This window comes from Salminus brasiliensis, chromosome 3 (assembly GCF_030463535.1).
Source record: "Salminus brasiliensis chromosome 3, fSalBra1.hap2, whole genome shotgun sequence".
Lineage (NCBI taxonomy): Eukaryota > Metazoa > Chordata > Actinopteri > Characiformes > Bryconidae > Salminus > Salminus brasiliensis.
In genome coordinates this window covers 34,237,299-34,255,715 of record NC_132880.1, presented here as the reverse complement: position 1 = coordinate 34,255,715, position 18,417 = coordinate 34,237,299, and the positions used below count along the sequence as shown (strand labels likewise).

The window sequence follows — 18,417 nt, the reverse complement described above, 5'->3', positions numbered from 1 at the left end:
AAAGAGTCCATTTCATCTCTGCTTCATCAGGTGATAGAGAGCAGTAAAGACTGTGGGGAGGGCCGTGGCTCACAGCTGCCATTTGGAAGAGACACAAAGCCATTTCTGTCTGCTAGTAGCCTAGGAAGAAATGATAGAGACACTCAGTGCTGTGAAATACTCCAATACGATCTAGACAATCTCTCTTACACGCACACACACATGCACATACAGACTGAAGGAACAGGAAAATTCCCATGTACCTGCAAATTCCAAACTGTACATGACATGTACATGAGGTGTTGAGCAGCATTTATAAAATTCTACTTTACAATATTTTTAAGAGATCATTACAACTTTGCCTTTAGTAATTGTGAGAATAGGCATATTTTTTCTTTTAGGCTCCCCGACAAAGACCCACACTGATGTGTTCCGCAGTTCTTCAGAAAGGTCTTGTGCAGCTCCACCAAAGTTACATAGTGCAGTCGCAATGTCCACACAGTGTTGACAATGACAGAGATGCCATTCTCCCTGTTACAAGTCAGTGTAGCATCAAATGATTTAAAGCTGGAATTGTAAAGTACAATAGCTAAGAAAGCAGCTAAGACTTAGTAAAATCGGTCAGGCTTTTGTAAAGCCAAACTGAGGGCGTGTAAATGCTAGAGATAATAGCTGTGCCTCAAAGCCTCTGAATACTGTCCCATTTTGTAGGATACTTCAAATGTGGCCAAGACCGCCCTTTTTTTTTAGAAATTGGAGCACTCTCCTGACTCTTCAAGACCTTCAATCACCCACAATTTGATTAGCTTTTGCCAAGTGGTGGAAACACCTGGAGTTGACAAGATTGTTCGTAAGAAAATTCAGTGACAATGATTTAATTAAACATTTTTAAACATAGAATTTAGGTGCATCTTTTTGTTATGTGACATGCAAGTACAGGCCTTCTTGAATGTGCATGTAAAAACTCGGAAGAAGAAGCATTCTGTACTCACAAGGTTTTTACTACCTCACCTACAGCCTACACCTTAAGACACAAATATTAGGACAAGAGTGAGCTGCAGGTGTGTGTGTGTGTTTTCATGGAAGGACAGAAACAGGGAAGAGCTGGGTCCAGAAAAGGCATGTCCAAGTAGTGTCTCCCAGGAGGAAAAAACACACTATGACATGGGCTTGTATGTTCACACGGTGGGTAAAAATGTCTGATCTTTTTCTTCATACGTGAACAGCAAAAACACATGGAATTTGACATTTCCAATTGTGATTTGGGTCACTTTCATACGCGGTGCTGATAAGTCTGATAGGTATCCTATTTTTCGCTATTTTACCTTGAAATTCAAGCGACATTCATGCCAAGCCAACTCAGTTTCATCATAATTTTGCGTGGTAGAGTAGACCCCTTATGGCAGCGTCATCTAAAACTGTGTTCAGACCTCAGGCAAATTAGATTTGTTTTTCAACAGATCTGGTGAGGTGACCGGTGACTGACTGATGACTGAACAGATCTGCTTCATGTTCTGCGATATATAGTAAAGAGAGGGATTTTCATCAGGTTTCTCCAGAATGCCATGACATTGCACATCCTGCGATGCGGCTATTGTGCTTTAGAGGTGTCAAGTAATGAAGTACAAATACTTTACTTAAGTACCTTACTTAAGTAGAAATTATAGAAATTATCTATACTTTACTGGAGTAATTATTTTTCAGACAACTTTTTACTTCTGCTCCTTACATTTTCACGTTATAATCTGTACTTCCTACTCTTTACATTTTAAAAATTTCCTTGTTACTCCTATTTTATTTTCTCTTTATTACTCTAATTTTAAACCCTATCCAGATAAACTGGCCATCCGGAAAGTGTGATTATGATTGTGGTTGGATGAGAAGTATAAACATACACCATTCTGACACTCTAGTGGTTTGTAAGCGACCCATTGCACCTACACATGTCACATCACACTCCAGCAAGCACATAGCTGACTTATGTAACCTATTAAAGGTAATTGATAACATGCCTCTGAAGTTTGACTTTTGGCACCATTGCATTACTTATAGACAACTACTCATTATATTTTCCGCTCCATAAAACTCATGTTAATGCTCAGTAGTTCACACAGATGCTCCATTGATATATGTTATATTACTAAAATGCATTCTTTTTTTAATGGGCAGATATGCAGCTGAAACAGGTAGCCTAGTGCATCCCAAAGAGTTTTCAGCATTAACATTTTCATATAACATTTGAGCGTTCAGACTCAGAAGCATCTGTACAAATCCGAAATGTGGAGGTTTGGATCCCATATGCAAAAATCTGATTTCATGTGTTTTTTTGGGCTGTCCAGAAACACAGCCAAAGTTCATGTGTAAAAATACCCAGGTGATAAAAAGACAGCAAACAGTAAATACATCAACTCCCTAAAATACTGTATTAACTCTAAACTGTTGATACTATGTTGGTGTTTAGTTTGAAGTTATGAGACACAAACTACAAATCTGATTTTCAGATTCTGAGCAGTATTGCCCATCACTATTCATGCGCTAGCCAGCTAAAATCACACATTAAAGATGTACAGCACTCCCTTTCCCACAAACACACAGGGAGGAAAAATATATCCATGTACCTTTGAATTGTAATCTGTCATGCAGATCCTAGTACAAACAGAGGAAACGTGTTTGAATACACACATTACTCCCACTCACCCACACACACATGTCCATGAGTGCCTTGCTGTTCATATGCCATCACTTGCACATAAGCCAGAAATATATATCAGGCATCAGAGCTCAGCCCTGGCTATTCCAATACATACACACACACACACACATACACACACACAGTTTACCTCCCTAAGGACATGCTTCTGCACACCTGGTGTGTACGAAATCCCCATTTTTCCTCACTGTTGTGATCAAATCTGTGCATCTTTTTCTTGTACTCTTCATCTGACTTTTATTCTATTTCTCTCTCTCTCTCTCTCTCTCTCTCTCTCTAAATCCTGGCCTTGTACAACAATGAACGACTTTGGCTCAAACTGACAAACCACTAAATCCTCTTTCTTAGCTCCAGTCTTTGTCCAAAAAAAAGCAGGTTTTACGCCAGTCTTATTTCTTTCTCTCTCTTTCTCTCGCTCTCTCACTCCCTCTCAAATTTAATGTCCAGAGTGTGGGCTGTGTAAAAAGGTGGTTGGAGGAATAGACTTGTATGTGTATATGCTGTAAAAAAAAAAGCTTAGCTGAGTGCCCATGACATATGCTCGCCATATCTGCAAAATCTGGCCCAAAAGTAACACATTACTTTTGCTAACACATTAACGTCCATGGGATTTTGCACTTACTGTGATCTTTATATTCTCTGAGCTGGGTGCTTTTAAATCTGAAGATATATCTTTAGGTCAGTCCAACCATATGCCTTCAAGGTCAGCTTTTGTCATTTTTTATTTATAATGGGCTGGCTTCCAAGACTGGGATTTGGCCTCATCCTGGACTACACACCTTTCTAAATAGAGATTTCCTATTGAAGGGTTAATGTAGTCCAGGACTAGGACTAGGACTACAGGACTAGGCTTAATCCATGACTGGATAACTGACCCAAGATCTACTTTTGTAGTCATGTGATTACTCACCTTTTGTCCCCAAATTTTGGCATTGCCCATTTCAACCCTCTAGCCCACAAGCTAGCACGCCTCCTATCACTGAACACATTCAGATAATGCAAACTTCCTTTCTCCATGCAATCTGTTATGTCAGCTAAAAGACTCCCACATTGGCTAGCAGCGTGCTGAGGAGACCCATGCTGCCCATTCAGAAAAAAAGAGGCCAATTATGCCTTCTTCGCTATGGATGGCTATACTCATGATTTCCAAACGATTGGGCCGGTGCTTAGACTGTTAGCAATAGCATGATGGTAACATGAATGTTTTTAGATAAAGCTAATGAACTATAGGCTATACAAAATCAGCTAGTAGAACAGAGTCCTTCGCCCACCAGACTCACCAGACCTGCAAAGGGGGAGGACTAACTCTATATGAATGCCTATGGATTTAGAATAGAATGTCATAAAAGCTCCCGTAGGTGTCATGTGTAGGTGTCCCAATGCTTTTGTCCATATAATGCATCTGCAGTAGCCTGTCCAAGCTCACATAGCAGCTATTCTCCACTCCCACACATATTCAGAGAAGCAGGAAAACACACACCTGAGTGACCACACTGCCACAGTCATGCAGGATGGGTCAGTCATGTGAAGAAGACAAAAACGGACACGAGTGCACACATGTAAACTAATCTTAAACACACACAGGCACACCAACCCCCTTGCTCTCTGACAGAGCTACAGGAAATGGATGGGGCGAGCGGAGAGATGTGGGCAGTCAGAGTAAATCACCTCCTTTGTCTGACTCATAGAGTCAGATGTAATCTTCTCAACAAGGACAGACAGAAACACACACACACACATACATAAAAACATACACCAACATTCACACAAGACCCAAGCCCTCATCATAGCCTGGTAGTTTATAACCACATGGCATTTTTATCAGAATAAAAATATATATATTCTCTAATGATGCCTGTCTGTCACCTGACAGACTGGTCCAAAGACCTGGAGCAGCCAAAGCCAAAGGCACAGTCTCCTTTTAGTTTAATCTGGGACTGTAAAACAATCTGACGTAATTGTGAAGCTGACCTTTGGGATCTTAAAGGAGAAATCGTGCCCACATCAGAAGCCAGTGTGAGTCTATTTATACCTTAAAAACATTCAAAGCCACCGTACATTGAGTTTATTAATGGGGGGCAATGTTTGGAACTCTATATCTCGAGTAATGTGACCTCTTCATGTCTCCAGCACACTTACATTGTTGTAAACAAGCAGAAAGAGAATGTATGGACAAAAGAAGCTAGGAGAGAAGGAGAGGATGTCAGTCTCCAAACGTGCAGTTTGAAGGCCCCAAGACATTCTAACAAGCGTTAAAGCTAGGAAAAGGTCAGTTATCACTGATTTTATCCTTATTGATCCTTTTGCTTGCTTCTAGTGCTGTTTGTCTTGTCTACATCTAAATCCCCTTGTCTTTGGTGCTCTGTGATCAGATTACGGTTGTTTTATGGGCAAGGGCCTTGCACAGCATGATAAAGTGAAGCCTGTATATTATTTACACTCCGTCTGCAGCCCATGGGAGCCTTGTAAAGGCTGAGGCTCAGGCTCTTGTTACGATAACTGCTGGACCTGGTCAGAAAGGGATGGATGCCTCACAGTCGATGATGTTCCACAAGAGTCTGGGTTTCACACGGGCTCGGATAGGAGGGGTCCAGTACACACTGTTGTCTAACTCACACACCAATACTGTTGATTCAGTGGATTCAGTGGTAGATTGAGAGTCATTAGGCTTTTGTTTGTGTTGCTAAGGCACAGAGTGCTGACACATTATCCTTCAGCTGCTCAATGTTGTTTTCCATTAAATAAGGCAGCCATGTTTGCTTGTTTGCTTTTAGGCTGCCTAGAAGCGTTTATTAGAGTCTATAGTATTTTACATTCTGACACCTGCTGTCGTTTTCAAATCACAAATCTTATGGCACTTTTTAAAACAAAATGCAACACGCACACACACGTTCATCGACTGGCCACTTCATTAAAAATACCTCCTTGTTTCTACACTCATTGTCCATTTTATCAGCTCACTTACCTTATAGAAGGCCTTTGTGGTTTTACAATTACAGGCAGACTTTTTCTCTGCATACTTTGTTCAGCCTCATTTCATCTTGTTCTTCAATGGACATCACCCCACAGGACCACCACAGAGCAGATAGACACATCAGTGCTATTCTCATCAGTGGTCACAGAATGTTGGTCACAGAATGCTGACCACTGGATGCTGTTGGCTAGATATGTCTGGTGGGTGAACTATTTTCTTGGAGAAAATATATATCCAAATATACAGTTCCTCAGTCTGTAGGCTAGATTTTCTCCTATGCATGCTCTCCTAAAAGATGCTCACACTCAGTGTGTGTATAGTTATCATGAGAGATCACCTCCATCCCCAAAGAAAAAGATTCAGTCTTAGAACTTAGGAGCATTTTCAGATTTTCACCATCCAAGTAATGATATGGAGGTCTGGACTCAAGGGTCTAGTCTACTTACAGAAGAAGTAAGTATCTAAAGTATTAGAGACATAACCAGAAGTACCACTCTCTGTGTTACTACACTTAAGCAGTCAGTTGTAACAGAAAACATGTGCATCTTGAGTGGCACTTGAGATGGAACTTCATTTGGTTGATTCATTTGGTCCTTATATATAAGCTTAACCTTTTAAACTATCGTTGCTATGTCTTTGTAATTCTATTCATAATTTACATTCTATTGAATAACATCATAATTCTGTTCTCAGCAGAAATCACTGGGACTTCACAGGGTTAATGTACCTAGATTTGACCTATGGTGAAGGTGTCACTGTGTATTGATTCTGAGAGTCACTATAGGCGTTCATGCAGGGGGAGGGGGGTGATGTGAGGTATGGTTAGGCTTGCACTGCTATTGATAAAAGACAGCTGTGGAGTTTCAACATGCCACATAGTACAGTGCAGCTTTGAGCCAGTAACTGATGAGTATAGCCAGCATCCTTAAGAGGCCAGGCTGTGTATTGATTGTTGAGGATAGATGAGGGAGTCCTCAGAGGACAGAGCCCACTTGAGCCCCAGCAAATAATAAAGACACCCTCTAAGGCTAGACCAATTAAACGGCTTCAATTTGAGCTAACAGCTTTAATTCATTTCCAGCATGAGAGAACAAACTGGGAGTGGGAGTGGAGGAGGGGGTTGGCCAATAACTCAGCCTTTCAATTATTGCTGAAACTGTTGGCTCTCTAAAACACACACACACACACACACACACACACACACACACACACACACATACACACACACACACACAAGTGACTAAAACATGTAAAGTCCAGAAACCTCGGTCTTTCAGTTCTTTGCAGAGTACACAGAATGTGTTTATAAGATAGCATCTGGTAGCATTAGTGGAATCCACCACCGCATGGCTGGAGGTATTCTAGGATAGTGACTCATTCTGTGAAGCACTTCTGTTTCAGAGAAGAGAGGGATATTTGCAGTACTAGAAACATATCATAGGGATATGACGGTTCGTGTAAGGGCCTCTCCGCTAAGGTACAAGACCTGTTGCTCTGTTAAACACCAGCAAAGCAACCACATTGATAATTTCTAGCTTTAAGGGGCACAATGTCATTAAAAGCAATGAGACACATAAAAGCAGACATATGTAGCTTCTGCTTTGCCTCAGCATTCAAGGGTTAAACAACAACATACAATAGGATTCCTTTGTGTTTCTCCATCCACTCTGTCAAACCAGGTAGCCTGCAAGACACCATGTCTTCCACCCCACACAGTAACAGCAGGCTTAGCAGGTATCTGGGATCTGCATGTTTTATACAGCTTAGATACTAAATAATTGATTCCTAACAACCAGCACTGTGCTGCCAGAAAGTGATTCACAGTTCTGACGAACTAAAGATTTAATGGACCCTTTTTTATTTTACTGCACTAAAAGACAGTATCTTGTTTATTTGTTGCAGTGGAAGTAATTCTAGATCACTTTTGTCATCCAGACAAGGTTGTAAAGCTTTGCCTGAAAGGTCCAATATTTTAATTTGTTACTAATGGGCATTACTCATTTTTACCCCATTTTCTACCCAATTTGGAAGGCCAATTACCCAATCCCCATTGGTATGAACTCCCCCTATTACTACCCCCACCAGGAGGGCGAAGACTAGCACATCACCCTAGATACATGTGAAATTTGCCCCCACCTCTTTTCAAACTGCTCTGATGCAGCTAGTGCACTCAAAAATAAGTGCAGGATCCCCAGCTCTGATACAACAGTCAACAGATGCTTGTGTAAAGCTACTTGTGCTCTCTCAGACTCTAGCTGCTGATGGCAAGCAGTATGACCGGGGATTCTGATTTTTATGATCCTTGGATCATAGTGTCAGTGTCTTAGTCTGCTAGACCAAAAATTGACTCCTGAATATACTTAAGCATTATATTTAGCATGTCGTGTGAAAGGTGTGTGACAAGAAGATCGATCATTTTCATATTTTAGGTGAAATAGTTTTAAATGTTTGTTCAATGCTTATGGAGGCAAGGGCTGCTTTATACCACTGTTAGCTTTTCTGTGGAGAGTATGCAAACTGTGTGTGTATAATTGAACACAATTGTTTGCATCTAGCTGGAATTCATGGATTAGTGTTCGGATACTGTGATTGGAAGTAAGGTAGGGATGTCCCAAGGAACCATTCATATTTAAATGGATTGGATATAGATGATTTAAAATCTGTTTCAGTTCTGATTCTTTATTGTTACTTTGTTCCAGCAAAGAGAGAGCTATTGCACACTCAAGATGCCATTATCTGACATTATTCAATTTAATTAAAATGTCTTTGTATAGAACTTTTTACAACAAATGTGTCACAAATCAGTGGCAAAGAAAAGCTCTCTCACACTGAGAGGAAGAAACCTTGAGAGGAAGCATTATTCCCAGCTGCAGTGAGGAGCCTTTTTAGAATGTTACAGAGCAGTTTGTTGACTGCAGTGTGGAGCTATTTCACAGCGGAATATGAAAACATACATGGTGTCTTATATACAGCATATGGGTTCAGGGCTTTGACTTTGGTTACAAATTCAGAAAAACAAACTCTTGAATAAGGACTGTTCAGACAGGAAACTATGACTAAAATATCTGATCCATTTATGTATGCAATCAAAATATCTAGACACTTGTAATTAGTGTATTTCAGCTACTTTAGATGCAAACAATTGTGTTCAATTGCAAACACAGGTGATATACTCTCCACAGAAAAGTCAATACCAAGCACTGACTACAGGGGAAGGATCTGAACAATCATCTAAAGTATTTAGCCTAAAATATTTAATATAAGATATAATATTTAAGAAAAATATAAAAATATAAGAGCAGCTTTTCTTTTGTTTGACCAGACATGGGAACAGAGTAAAAAATGCATCGAAGAGGACACAATGATGGAGAGGGAGGGCAGTGTGCTTAGGAATATCAGAGCGAGTGAAAGCATGGACTCCATCAATGGGACTGATAAGGGAGCTTTATGGCCTGCCCCCCTGCACTGCCCCTCAGGCCCTGTGTCTGATATAAAGATAAAATATCCGCGTTTTTCCTTTGTTTCTTTGCTTTGCTCTGTCACTCTTTTTTCTGTTCTATCTAGGACGGAGGTGAAGGCCCATGAACAGTACGAACAAAAGAAACATGGGGAAGAACGAATGGAGGGAGGAGAGGGGGGCGTAAAAGAGGCAGAAAAAGAGATGAAACAAACCTTGACTTCCCTGACAGTGTTATTGTCGCTCCCGTGACAACGTAAATTAGCGTGATCGTCTGGGTGCGTGTCTGAGCTATCATAAGCGTATTAGCGTCAGCCCCACGGGGGGCGCTGCTAATCAAGCCCGTTTGACAGAGTCTATGTGGGGGAACTCTCTGGAGTTAGCAGCCCATGTGTAAAGATGCACTGGGAGGTTTTTGGCAGTTTTCTCCACCCTCTCCTTGTTACAGTTACGAAAGAGAGCTCAATCAAGGTCACAGTTTTCGAAAAGGCTTAAAGGATGTTTTGGAATAATTAGGTTTGAGTTGGGCTGGACTGTTCGTGTAACGCTGCCAACCTTTCAAAACAATTACACCTAGACTATGCAGGAAATACCTTCTGCTATGATTCCATCATAATTGGGAGGTCTGGTCTGCTGCTGTCGGCAGTGAGGGAGAGTCTGAATGCTGAAGATAAGAACAGATTTGAGTGGTAGACTGGTGTTAGAATTGGTTTGTGGTTCCTGGTGGATTTGACTAAGATGAATTTAGCTTCAGGGTTGTGGGCATGCTGAAATATAAATCATGTTGAATAAAAGAAGATTTTATGTTCCTGTTGGGGATGTTTCGTGATTGTGAATTATTCTAAACACCCATTAACTTTTGAGTGCATGTCTTGAGTGGTAATTTAGAAAGTGCCCCGGAGGTTCCTTTTTGTCATCTTTTGTTTTGCTCTTCTTTTCAAATTCTCCCCCTTTGACAGGGAATCCTCTGTTCTGTCATGTAAGTCTAATTTGTTAGTAGCCTTGCAGGTTTGTGCACTTAGAGCAAAAGCAGAACTCCAGCAAATTATGAAGGGCTGCTTCACACAGAAGATCATTTATTTTCCTGCCCCTTTTTAAGGCAGACAAACATACAAGAAAACACATATTCTGGTATTTTAGCTTCCCTTGAGGTTTACTCGTAACATGTGTGTAGGTTTACATACCACAACCATGATGATTTTTTTACATTACCACTTTTCATCTTTAGCCCTGATAATGATACTGTCTGTTGAAGACTGATATATGTAAATGATGGCAACTCTGATAAGCTGTTAAAACAGCATTAAGCAAGAATTGGTCGTTTTTTCGACTCGGCTCCCCCTACAGTTGCAGAGTGTAATTTGCTTTTACACCACTGCTGTTCATACAAATCGCACTGTGAGCTGCCCCTCATGGACAGTTGTTGACAAGTAGTGATAAAAGAACCATGTAGCCTGACATGGTAGAGGAAGATTACTGGATTGTACACAAATATGACTTGAGCGTTATGCAATTCTCGCAAAAAAAGTCCAAGGCTCCATCAAAGTAACATAGTGCAGTAGAAGCCTTCTAGGCCTCGATGGCCGGTGTACCATCAAAATGATTTAAGCTGTTTAAGGTGAAATTGCTACATAATGTTGCACCCAGTATTGGGTGAAAAGCTTCAGTGCTCATCAGTGTGTCTGGCTACACTGCTGTAGACAGAGTGGGTGAAATGGAAATGTGTTTTTGTGTGACCTCACAAACACAGCGTGATGGTTTTCAGCTTCATTTCACTATATGTGGACTGTATGGCTCAGATGTGAATGGTGCACTAACGCAGCAAGGCTTAGTACACACCAAGGCATATTATTCAGGAACTACAGGGACTTCTATTCAAACTGGTTCGGCTACTCTTTAGTAATAGAATATGCAATCAGATAATATATTAAATAATATATTATATAACATATTAATATGCAATGATATAATAAGTTAATGTTGTTTTCAGTACATTCTACAAAGCAAGAAAATGTTCAGTTTTATGTGACATGCCCTGTAATAGAAATCTCCTTAGAGAACTAGAAAGTGCCTTAACTAGAAAGTATTCCTTAAGTGTGTGTCCAGAGCAGTTGGTAAAAGAAAGGAAACCCCAAGTGCACAAATGAAACATGGGTTGCGTGTGCTTTTCCGACTACGGGAGACAATTATTCTCCACTTAATTGTGAACTTTAGAGTGCCGCTATAAAGAGGCACATTCGTATGGGTGGCCGCTCCTGCTGTGTCCGCCCACCTGCACTGTGTCTGGCTTTGCAGTGCACCAGTGGCATTTCAGATGAACCTCTTGTCCTGTTAAAGACTTCCAATGAGCAATTAAGATTAATCAGGGAATTAAGTTTGGATCCATTAAAAACCATTCCAGATGGCAATTTTCCTTCAGCCTACATGAGCTGCTGGTCAGCAGGCTTAGCCAAATAAAGACTAGCTGAACTAAAGCATTTATAATCGAATTTCAATTCATCAGAAATGAAGTCCATCATTAAGCTGCTCCTGATTAGATATTCGATACATAAAGCACGGGTACGTGTAGAGAATGTATATACAAATCTACAGTATGTGTGTCAGTGCTTTTGTGTGAGCTGTTTTTAAGTGAGTGTTGTTTTAATTAAGCATTCATGATTCATATAACATATAACAGATGAACTAAACATCAGTATCAGATATGGATAACTTCATATGCTACACTGTCAGGAAAGGAGGTACTGTACAGGTAAGTTTTTGCTCACCAAGATACAGACAGTGCAGATGTGCTCCTAAAGGCACAACATAGTCCTTAAGGTCCGATAGTGTAGTTGAAATGGAGTAGAAAAACATATGTTTGGGATATATGTTGCAGACGTACCCTTGGGGGTGACACCCCTGCACAATAGCGCCTTAGTTAACCTATTGTTTCATGGGTCATTTGTTATGTTCTGCATCTTCGGTAGCATGGCATTGTATTTATCACCAGTTTAGTTCACAGTTTTGTATTGTTTTAATGTCTTTCTATGTCCTCTCATTACAATGCCCAGCATCCATTATGCAGTTACGCCATATCTACAGTGCTTAAACAATCCTGACTGGTAGCCTAACCGCTATACTGTAGGATAATACTATCAACCAAGCTTCAAACAGCCTACTGCCACAAACAGTAAAATGTCTCTTTCACCTTTTGGTCAGTACTGGTCAAAATCACTGTTGATGTCAATAGCTAGCTGAGTAGAAGATGAACTCTTAAAGATCTTAGAGTGAAAGGATCACCATGCAAATGTTTGGTCACACTAAGGCATTTAAGCTCTTAATTAACTTCTCCTCAGGTCTCAGACTGTAATTAGCTTGTTAGGGTTCTAGCTTGTTCATATATCGTCTGATGCAAAGTTCAAATAAATGAAATACCAGCAAATTCTGAAAAAAAAAACCCCAAAAGAACTGAAGATGCGTGGAGGATGGTTTCTGCAGCAGGATAACCCTTGTAAAAGAAAAGTGTATTTAAGTATATTTTAAAATAATACTTTTCATATAAGGGACATACATTTTTCAGTAATATTTTAATAATACTTTTGGAACTGGTTACTTAAGTATATTTAAGCTGGAATGTAGTAATACAGCTTAAAAGCATTGACTTGTGCATCTTTTAAAATCAGGTCATCTTCTGCTCAATTAGATTTTCACAGGAACAGATATTTTGAACAGGGATACCCAAACATGTGCATGCCACTGTTTGTCATCACACAGTTCTTACCTTATTTTTTAAATTAATAGTAAATATGATTGTGCTTAAATGATTAAATTGTTCAAACAACCATCGCTAGCTTTAACATGCTACCCAGAAGTATATGCTGAACACCGTATGTGTACGTTTTGATTCACATGTACTGTGTCATAGGCAGTGGTGTACATTAGCATTTGTCAGCATAATAATGTAGAGATGTGTTTATTTTCGGCTTGTTTTTAGATCCTGATGATGATGAGCAGAAAGTGAAGACCCAGAGGCCCAGGTCAGCTGACCAGCCAGGAGTGTTCCAGGCTCAGACAGGTGAGCTTGAGCTCCACCCTTGACTTTCGATCTTGACAGTGGAAAACCCCTGGCATAAAAAATCCCCAGCAACCCCTTTCTGTCCCCCAGTCACCACAGAGGAGACTAAGCCTTGACTCACCCTCATGCAAATGAAGATGTAATGTGATTATGAGACGTGCAATTAATTTGATTTGCCCATTCACTCTGTGATGTTGCCTCCACGCAAGGACGTAGCTTGCACAGACAACAAAAAGAGCCCCCTCCTTTCACCAGCCAGCCGTATCTAGGCCTGTCAGGGCTGGGCAGAGCCTGGAAACGGCTGTCTGGTGGTGTGTGTGGGGGGCGGGGTGCGTCCCAGGACACTCTATTCGGCTGCTACAGGCCTCATACATACGCAAAAGAAAAATTCTTGAGCCCTGGGCATCTGGGCCTTTTTGTGAGCTGCCTACTCTACTTAATGTCTCTGTGCTCCTCCTCTTACCCTTAGCCGCAAAAAAAAAAAAATAAATAAATAAAAAATAAAAAATAAAAATAAAAACAGCAGGACTGACGCTGGCACTTGGAATTCTGTTTCGATTACGTGTACACTTCATGAGTCTTTGAAAACCATGTGTGTGAATGAGACACCTAGCATGCAGAAATGCTAATTATTGACCTTATCAGCAAACTAAAGCGGAAGCTTGTGGAGCCTTTTGTTTATCCGGGCCTTTTCTGCCACGCACCTGTTCACTTGCCTGTTCCCTTCACTTTAAGCGTTACGCCACAGCTCACATGGAACGTTATATAAAGCTGTTATGTATTATTGAAGGTCTGCACTCTAAAGCAGTGGCATGTATGATATTTTAACTGCGAGCAAAACCTCAGCCTTGACCTCTTCTGATGAGAAAAGGGCTTTTTATTATTCATTAATAGCATGTAATCTATTAGCTTTATCTTAAGCTGCCTTTTAAATGTATAGTGGTCTGTCATGACCTTTGACAGGCATTTTCAGTCATAATGGTTTTCTTTTTTTTTTTGGGAGCCTACATTGCAAATGTTTATTACCCATGATTACATTATACTGTATACTACATTATATACTTTATTATAATATAAACTGTATAGTACACATAACTGTAACTAGATAGCAGTGGTTTCTCAATGCCTTTTCATAGCAAATCTTGTTCAGAATCGGGCTCCATCTTTTGTTTGCATATTATTTTATTACTTTTATTTCTTCAGTATTTGATCATTTTTATAAAAAACATTTTTTCTAGAGATAGTGTTGTGGGCAACAAACTTTTATGTCCACATTTAGGCTTCCCTAAAGCTCATGTCTCTCGATCACTGATTATGGTTATTATTGTATTTGATCAGCTTGCCAGACAGCATTTTTGCCCAATCCATACCAACCTTTAAATATGTTTATGTTAATATGTTTATGGTGGATTAAGTCTTATTGTGTGCATCCATCACTGCCCTTGCATGTTTTCTTGTTTAGGGCTGAGAAAAAAGGTCTTTTAATTTATTAATAATTAATTATTTAATTAATTATTTTAATAAATTATTTCAATTAAGATTTTATTCTAGGTACTTCTGCATCATTTCTATTGGCCCATTTATCTTGGAATGCTCACACAGTGTAAAGGGCTGCACATATTAGGGACAGCATAATATTTTAAATATCTCTATCTCTCTTTCTCTCTCTTTATGTCACTCTCTCACTCTATTTCTTTGTCTATCAATAGGTGACCCAGCAGCAGAGGAATGGTCTCAGTGGAGTGTGTGTTCACTCACGTGTGGGCAGGGCTGGCAGGTGCGTACCCGTTCCTGTGTGTCCTCTCCATACGGGACGCTGTGCAGCGGCCCGCTGAGAGAGACGCGCCTCTGCAACAACACTGCCACCTGCCCAGGTGAGCCTCAGCATCAAGCAGGTAGAGTACCCACCCCTCCCCAACCACACATACACACATAATCACTCTGAAACTGCACTGCATGAGCACAGCACACTTAGGCGCATAACTGAAAACACATATAATCAGCTGTCTGTCACCACACGGGAAGAGATAAAGAGTAATGCATGAGAAAGGCTGTGGGAAATTATTCCTCAAGCATGGCGTAAATACTGATCTACTGTCCATCGTTCAGTGATCAGTCATTTTTACGACAGCTCACACTCATGCCTTTGTAAATCAGTGCATCTTAGCACAGCCAAAATGCACTGAGATTTTGCAATACAACTTTTTTTTTTTTTTAATAAATGATCCTGTGCTCTACAAATGCAAATTATTGTCTGTAAATTGCTGTATGTAGGTAACTGACCCATCTATGCTCTGCTCACAAATGTCCTTTTTCACAGCAACTGTTGGACGGGGGTAAAAAAAAAAATCAGTAGTTTCTCATCAGGGGAGCATGACTTTGATCTCCAGGTGATGCCTCAGACAAAGTGGTCAGGAGTCCAAGAGAGCCTAGCTATCTTTGTCTGGGTGGGCAAAATTACCTTACCCATCATGCAGTACATTAGCCAGCACCGGCATTTGTTAACTTGCATAGCAGATTTACTGGTATTAGTACATCTCTGGGGAAAGGGGCTACAACTGCCACATTCCTAATATCGAGCCACTCCTGAGACAGAGACAGTGTCAGAAACTTCATACCTGGTCTAAGGAGAAAAAGAACTGGACGGTTGCTCAGTGGTCCAAAATCCTCTTTTAGATGAAAGTAAATTTTGCATTTCATTTGGAAATGACTCAAGGTCCTAGAAGCTAGAGGAAAAGTGGAGAAGCAAAGCATCCAAGGTGTCCAGTGTGAAATCTGTGATGGTTTGGGGTGCCACATCATCTGCTTTTAGAGAATTTAGAGTGATTCATGCTCCCATCTGCTGTTAAGATTTTTTGGAGAAGCTGATATCCTTTTCTAACTGGACGAAGCACCTGCCCACAGTGCAAAAACTAATACTAAATGGATTTCTGATCATGATATTGCTATACTTATATACTATACTTAATTGGCCAGACAACTTTTTGAACCTGAACCCCATAAAAATCTATTGGGTATTGTCAAGAGGTCTGGGTGGGCAAGATGACCATACCCATCATGCAGTATGCCAGGCAACACGGGCATCTGTTAGCTTTCATAGCAGATTTGTTAGTTAGTGTTTTCCTCCAATCATGTTGAACTGTCCAGTGACATTTAAAGCGTTATTGGCAGTTAAAAAGATGCAAAGAAAATATCTGCTAGCTTTCACCTTCTTTTCACTGGCAGTTTCATATGACAAGGGGAGATCTAGCTAGTGGGTGGAAACTGGCAATAGAACTGGTTTGTCACAGAGGCGGACGTACTCCCTGAATCTTCTAATACAGGAAAAATAAACAACACAAGAATCCCATAAACAGGGCAAATCAACAAACCGTGAAACCAACATGACCATGAACATTAACATGAACATGAGCATGACCATGAGCATGACCATGAGCATGAGCATGAGCATGAGCATGACCATGACCATGCACAAGACCGGACAAAGGAAGGCTTGACACAAAGGGGTACTCATACAAAGACTAACAAGGGACTCACAAGGAACACCTGGAACTAACAAGGGGGGCGTAGCTACAAAGGAGACACTGGTGGAAACACTAATGGACAGGCATGGCTAGGGCAGACGAGACACATGGCAACACAAACAAAGGCAGACATGACAACAGGAACAGGAGAAAATTAGGAAACTAGGCAGTTTGGAAACTATGAAAACTATTCCATACTGTTTAGAAAAATTGTTTTGTAAAGGTTATTTCTTTGGATAGTAATTGTTTATAAAACACTAATATAGAAAACAATTACATGAGTACAATAATTTCATGATTTCATGTATGTCAGTATGCTAGTTTAACCATTTCCAATGAAAGCCCTGTACTTATTATTCAGGGCCTTCTCCGGCTAATCAGTACTTCATTATGTTAAATCAGGTGTGCTGATTTAATGATGGAATTGAACAAATTGAACAAATTCATGTGATGGCTGGTGGCACTGTGAATATATTGGGGAAAACAAATTGGTGTTTCTCTAATGAGCTCAAAGGAAAGACCTCTAACTACAGTTACTTTGTTTGTGTTTATGTTTGTCATTGTTATATTGGCATATAATGGTATAAACACACATATTGTTAAGACAAATGTTTTTAATCTGGGTGGTTAATGGCTGTACGTGAAGAAAAGCTGGATTTTCTCATTAGGTTGAGTGATATTTTTGCCAACAAACTGTAAGCAAATAAAAGTTCTTATCAAAGAACACATTTGTGGGTAGAGCATGTGTAGGTCAATTGGACAGTCGCATAATTTTGGTTGTTTTGTCACCGCACTCCAGGATATTAGATTTGCAATGAAACAGTGACTTTGAGGTTAAATAAACTATTTCAGGAGACAATTTAAATAGACTTACTGGTGTACAGAGGCAAAACAATGACAAATTCCACTGTCCAGTCTGTTTATATATAAACTAATCAGGCGGGCTGTGTTCGGAATTTCAGAGAGCAATTTTGCTGAATTAGGGTCAGCGTTTTCATCCACATAATCATGTTGCAGAGGAAATGAAAATCAAGCCTGAGCCTAGATCAGCCCTCATTCTCGTAAAGTTTGATGTATATGACCCCGGGGCCAGCTTGAGTCTTCGGTGCCTTTAGACGCTGAATAGATGATGCAAATGTTCCTGCTTGCGAGGCATTTATGGATTACCATTTGTTTAAGGATGATCATCGCCTGTGCAGGTCGTTCCATATGCTAATTCCATATTTATGCAAACGAGCTAACTCAATTTATCTGTCTCATTTGATATTCCGCTGTGGTATTGATATCCACAGCCTCCGCTTTGATGATATATCGGCTGTCATGATTAGTGTTTGATGTATTTTTAGTTTTTCACTCCACCCGGTGGATCAGTGTTATAGCGTATGGTTTCAGGGCAAAGGGAGATGATCTTAAGACGGAGAATACAGGCAGAAAATACACTCAGTATACACAGTTTATATACGGACCTGGGGGCTCTTCTGATCAGGACTGAGTTCTTACAGCCATGCAGCAAAGACTGACAGTGCATAGGCCTGAAAGCCTTAATTTATTAAACACTAACTTTTATAGTGGAAATGTGTAAGGCTATGAAGTTGGGTTTTATGTGGTAATATTAGCAATTGGTGCCAACTTGGACAAGCTTTATGAAACACTGGCAAACAGTTGTAGCATTTTTTTTTCAAAGCAGCAAAATAAATGTGAGAATCAGATTTGTTCATA

At 40.2% G+C, this 18,417-nt stretch overlaps 1 protein-coding gene across 11 annotated transcripts in view; it reads left to right on the top strand.

Moving 5' to 3' along the window:
* Nucleotides 1-18,417, top strand: part of adgrb2 (adhesion G protein-coupled receptor B2) — a 362,907-nt gene that overhangs the window by 163,307 nt on the left and 181,183 nt on the right. For 10 of the 11 annotated variants that reach the window (XM_072675952.1, XM_072675949.1, XM_072675946.1 and 7 more), the window contains exons 3-4: nucleotides 13,094-13,174; nucleotides 14,884-15,069. In XM_072675952.1, coding sequence (XP_072532053.1) covers nucleotides 13,094-13,174; nucleotides 14,884-15,069 — 267 coding nt within the window. The remainder of the gene's footprint in view (nucleotides 1-13,093; nucleotides 13,175-14,883; nucleotides 15,070-18,417) is intronic. The other variant, XM_072675953.1, reaches the window with a different exon arrangement.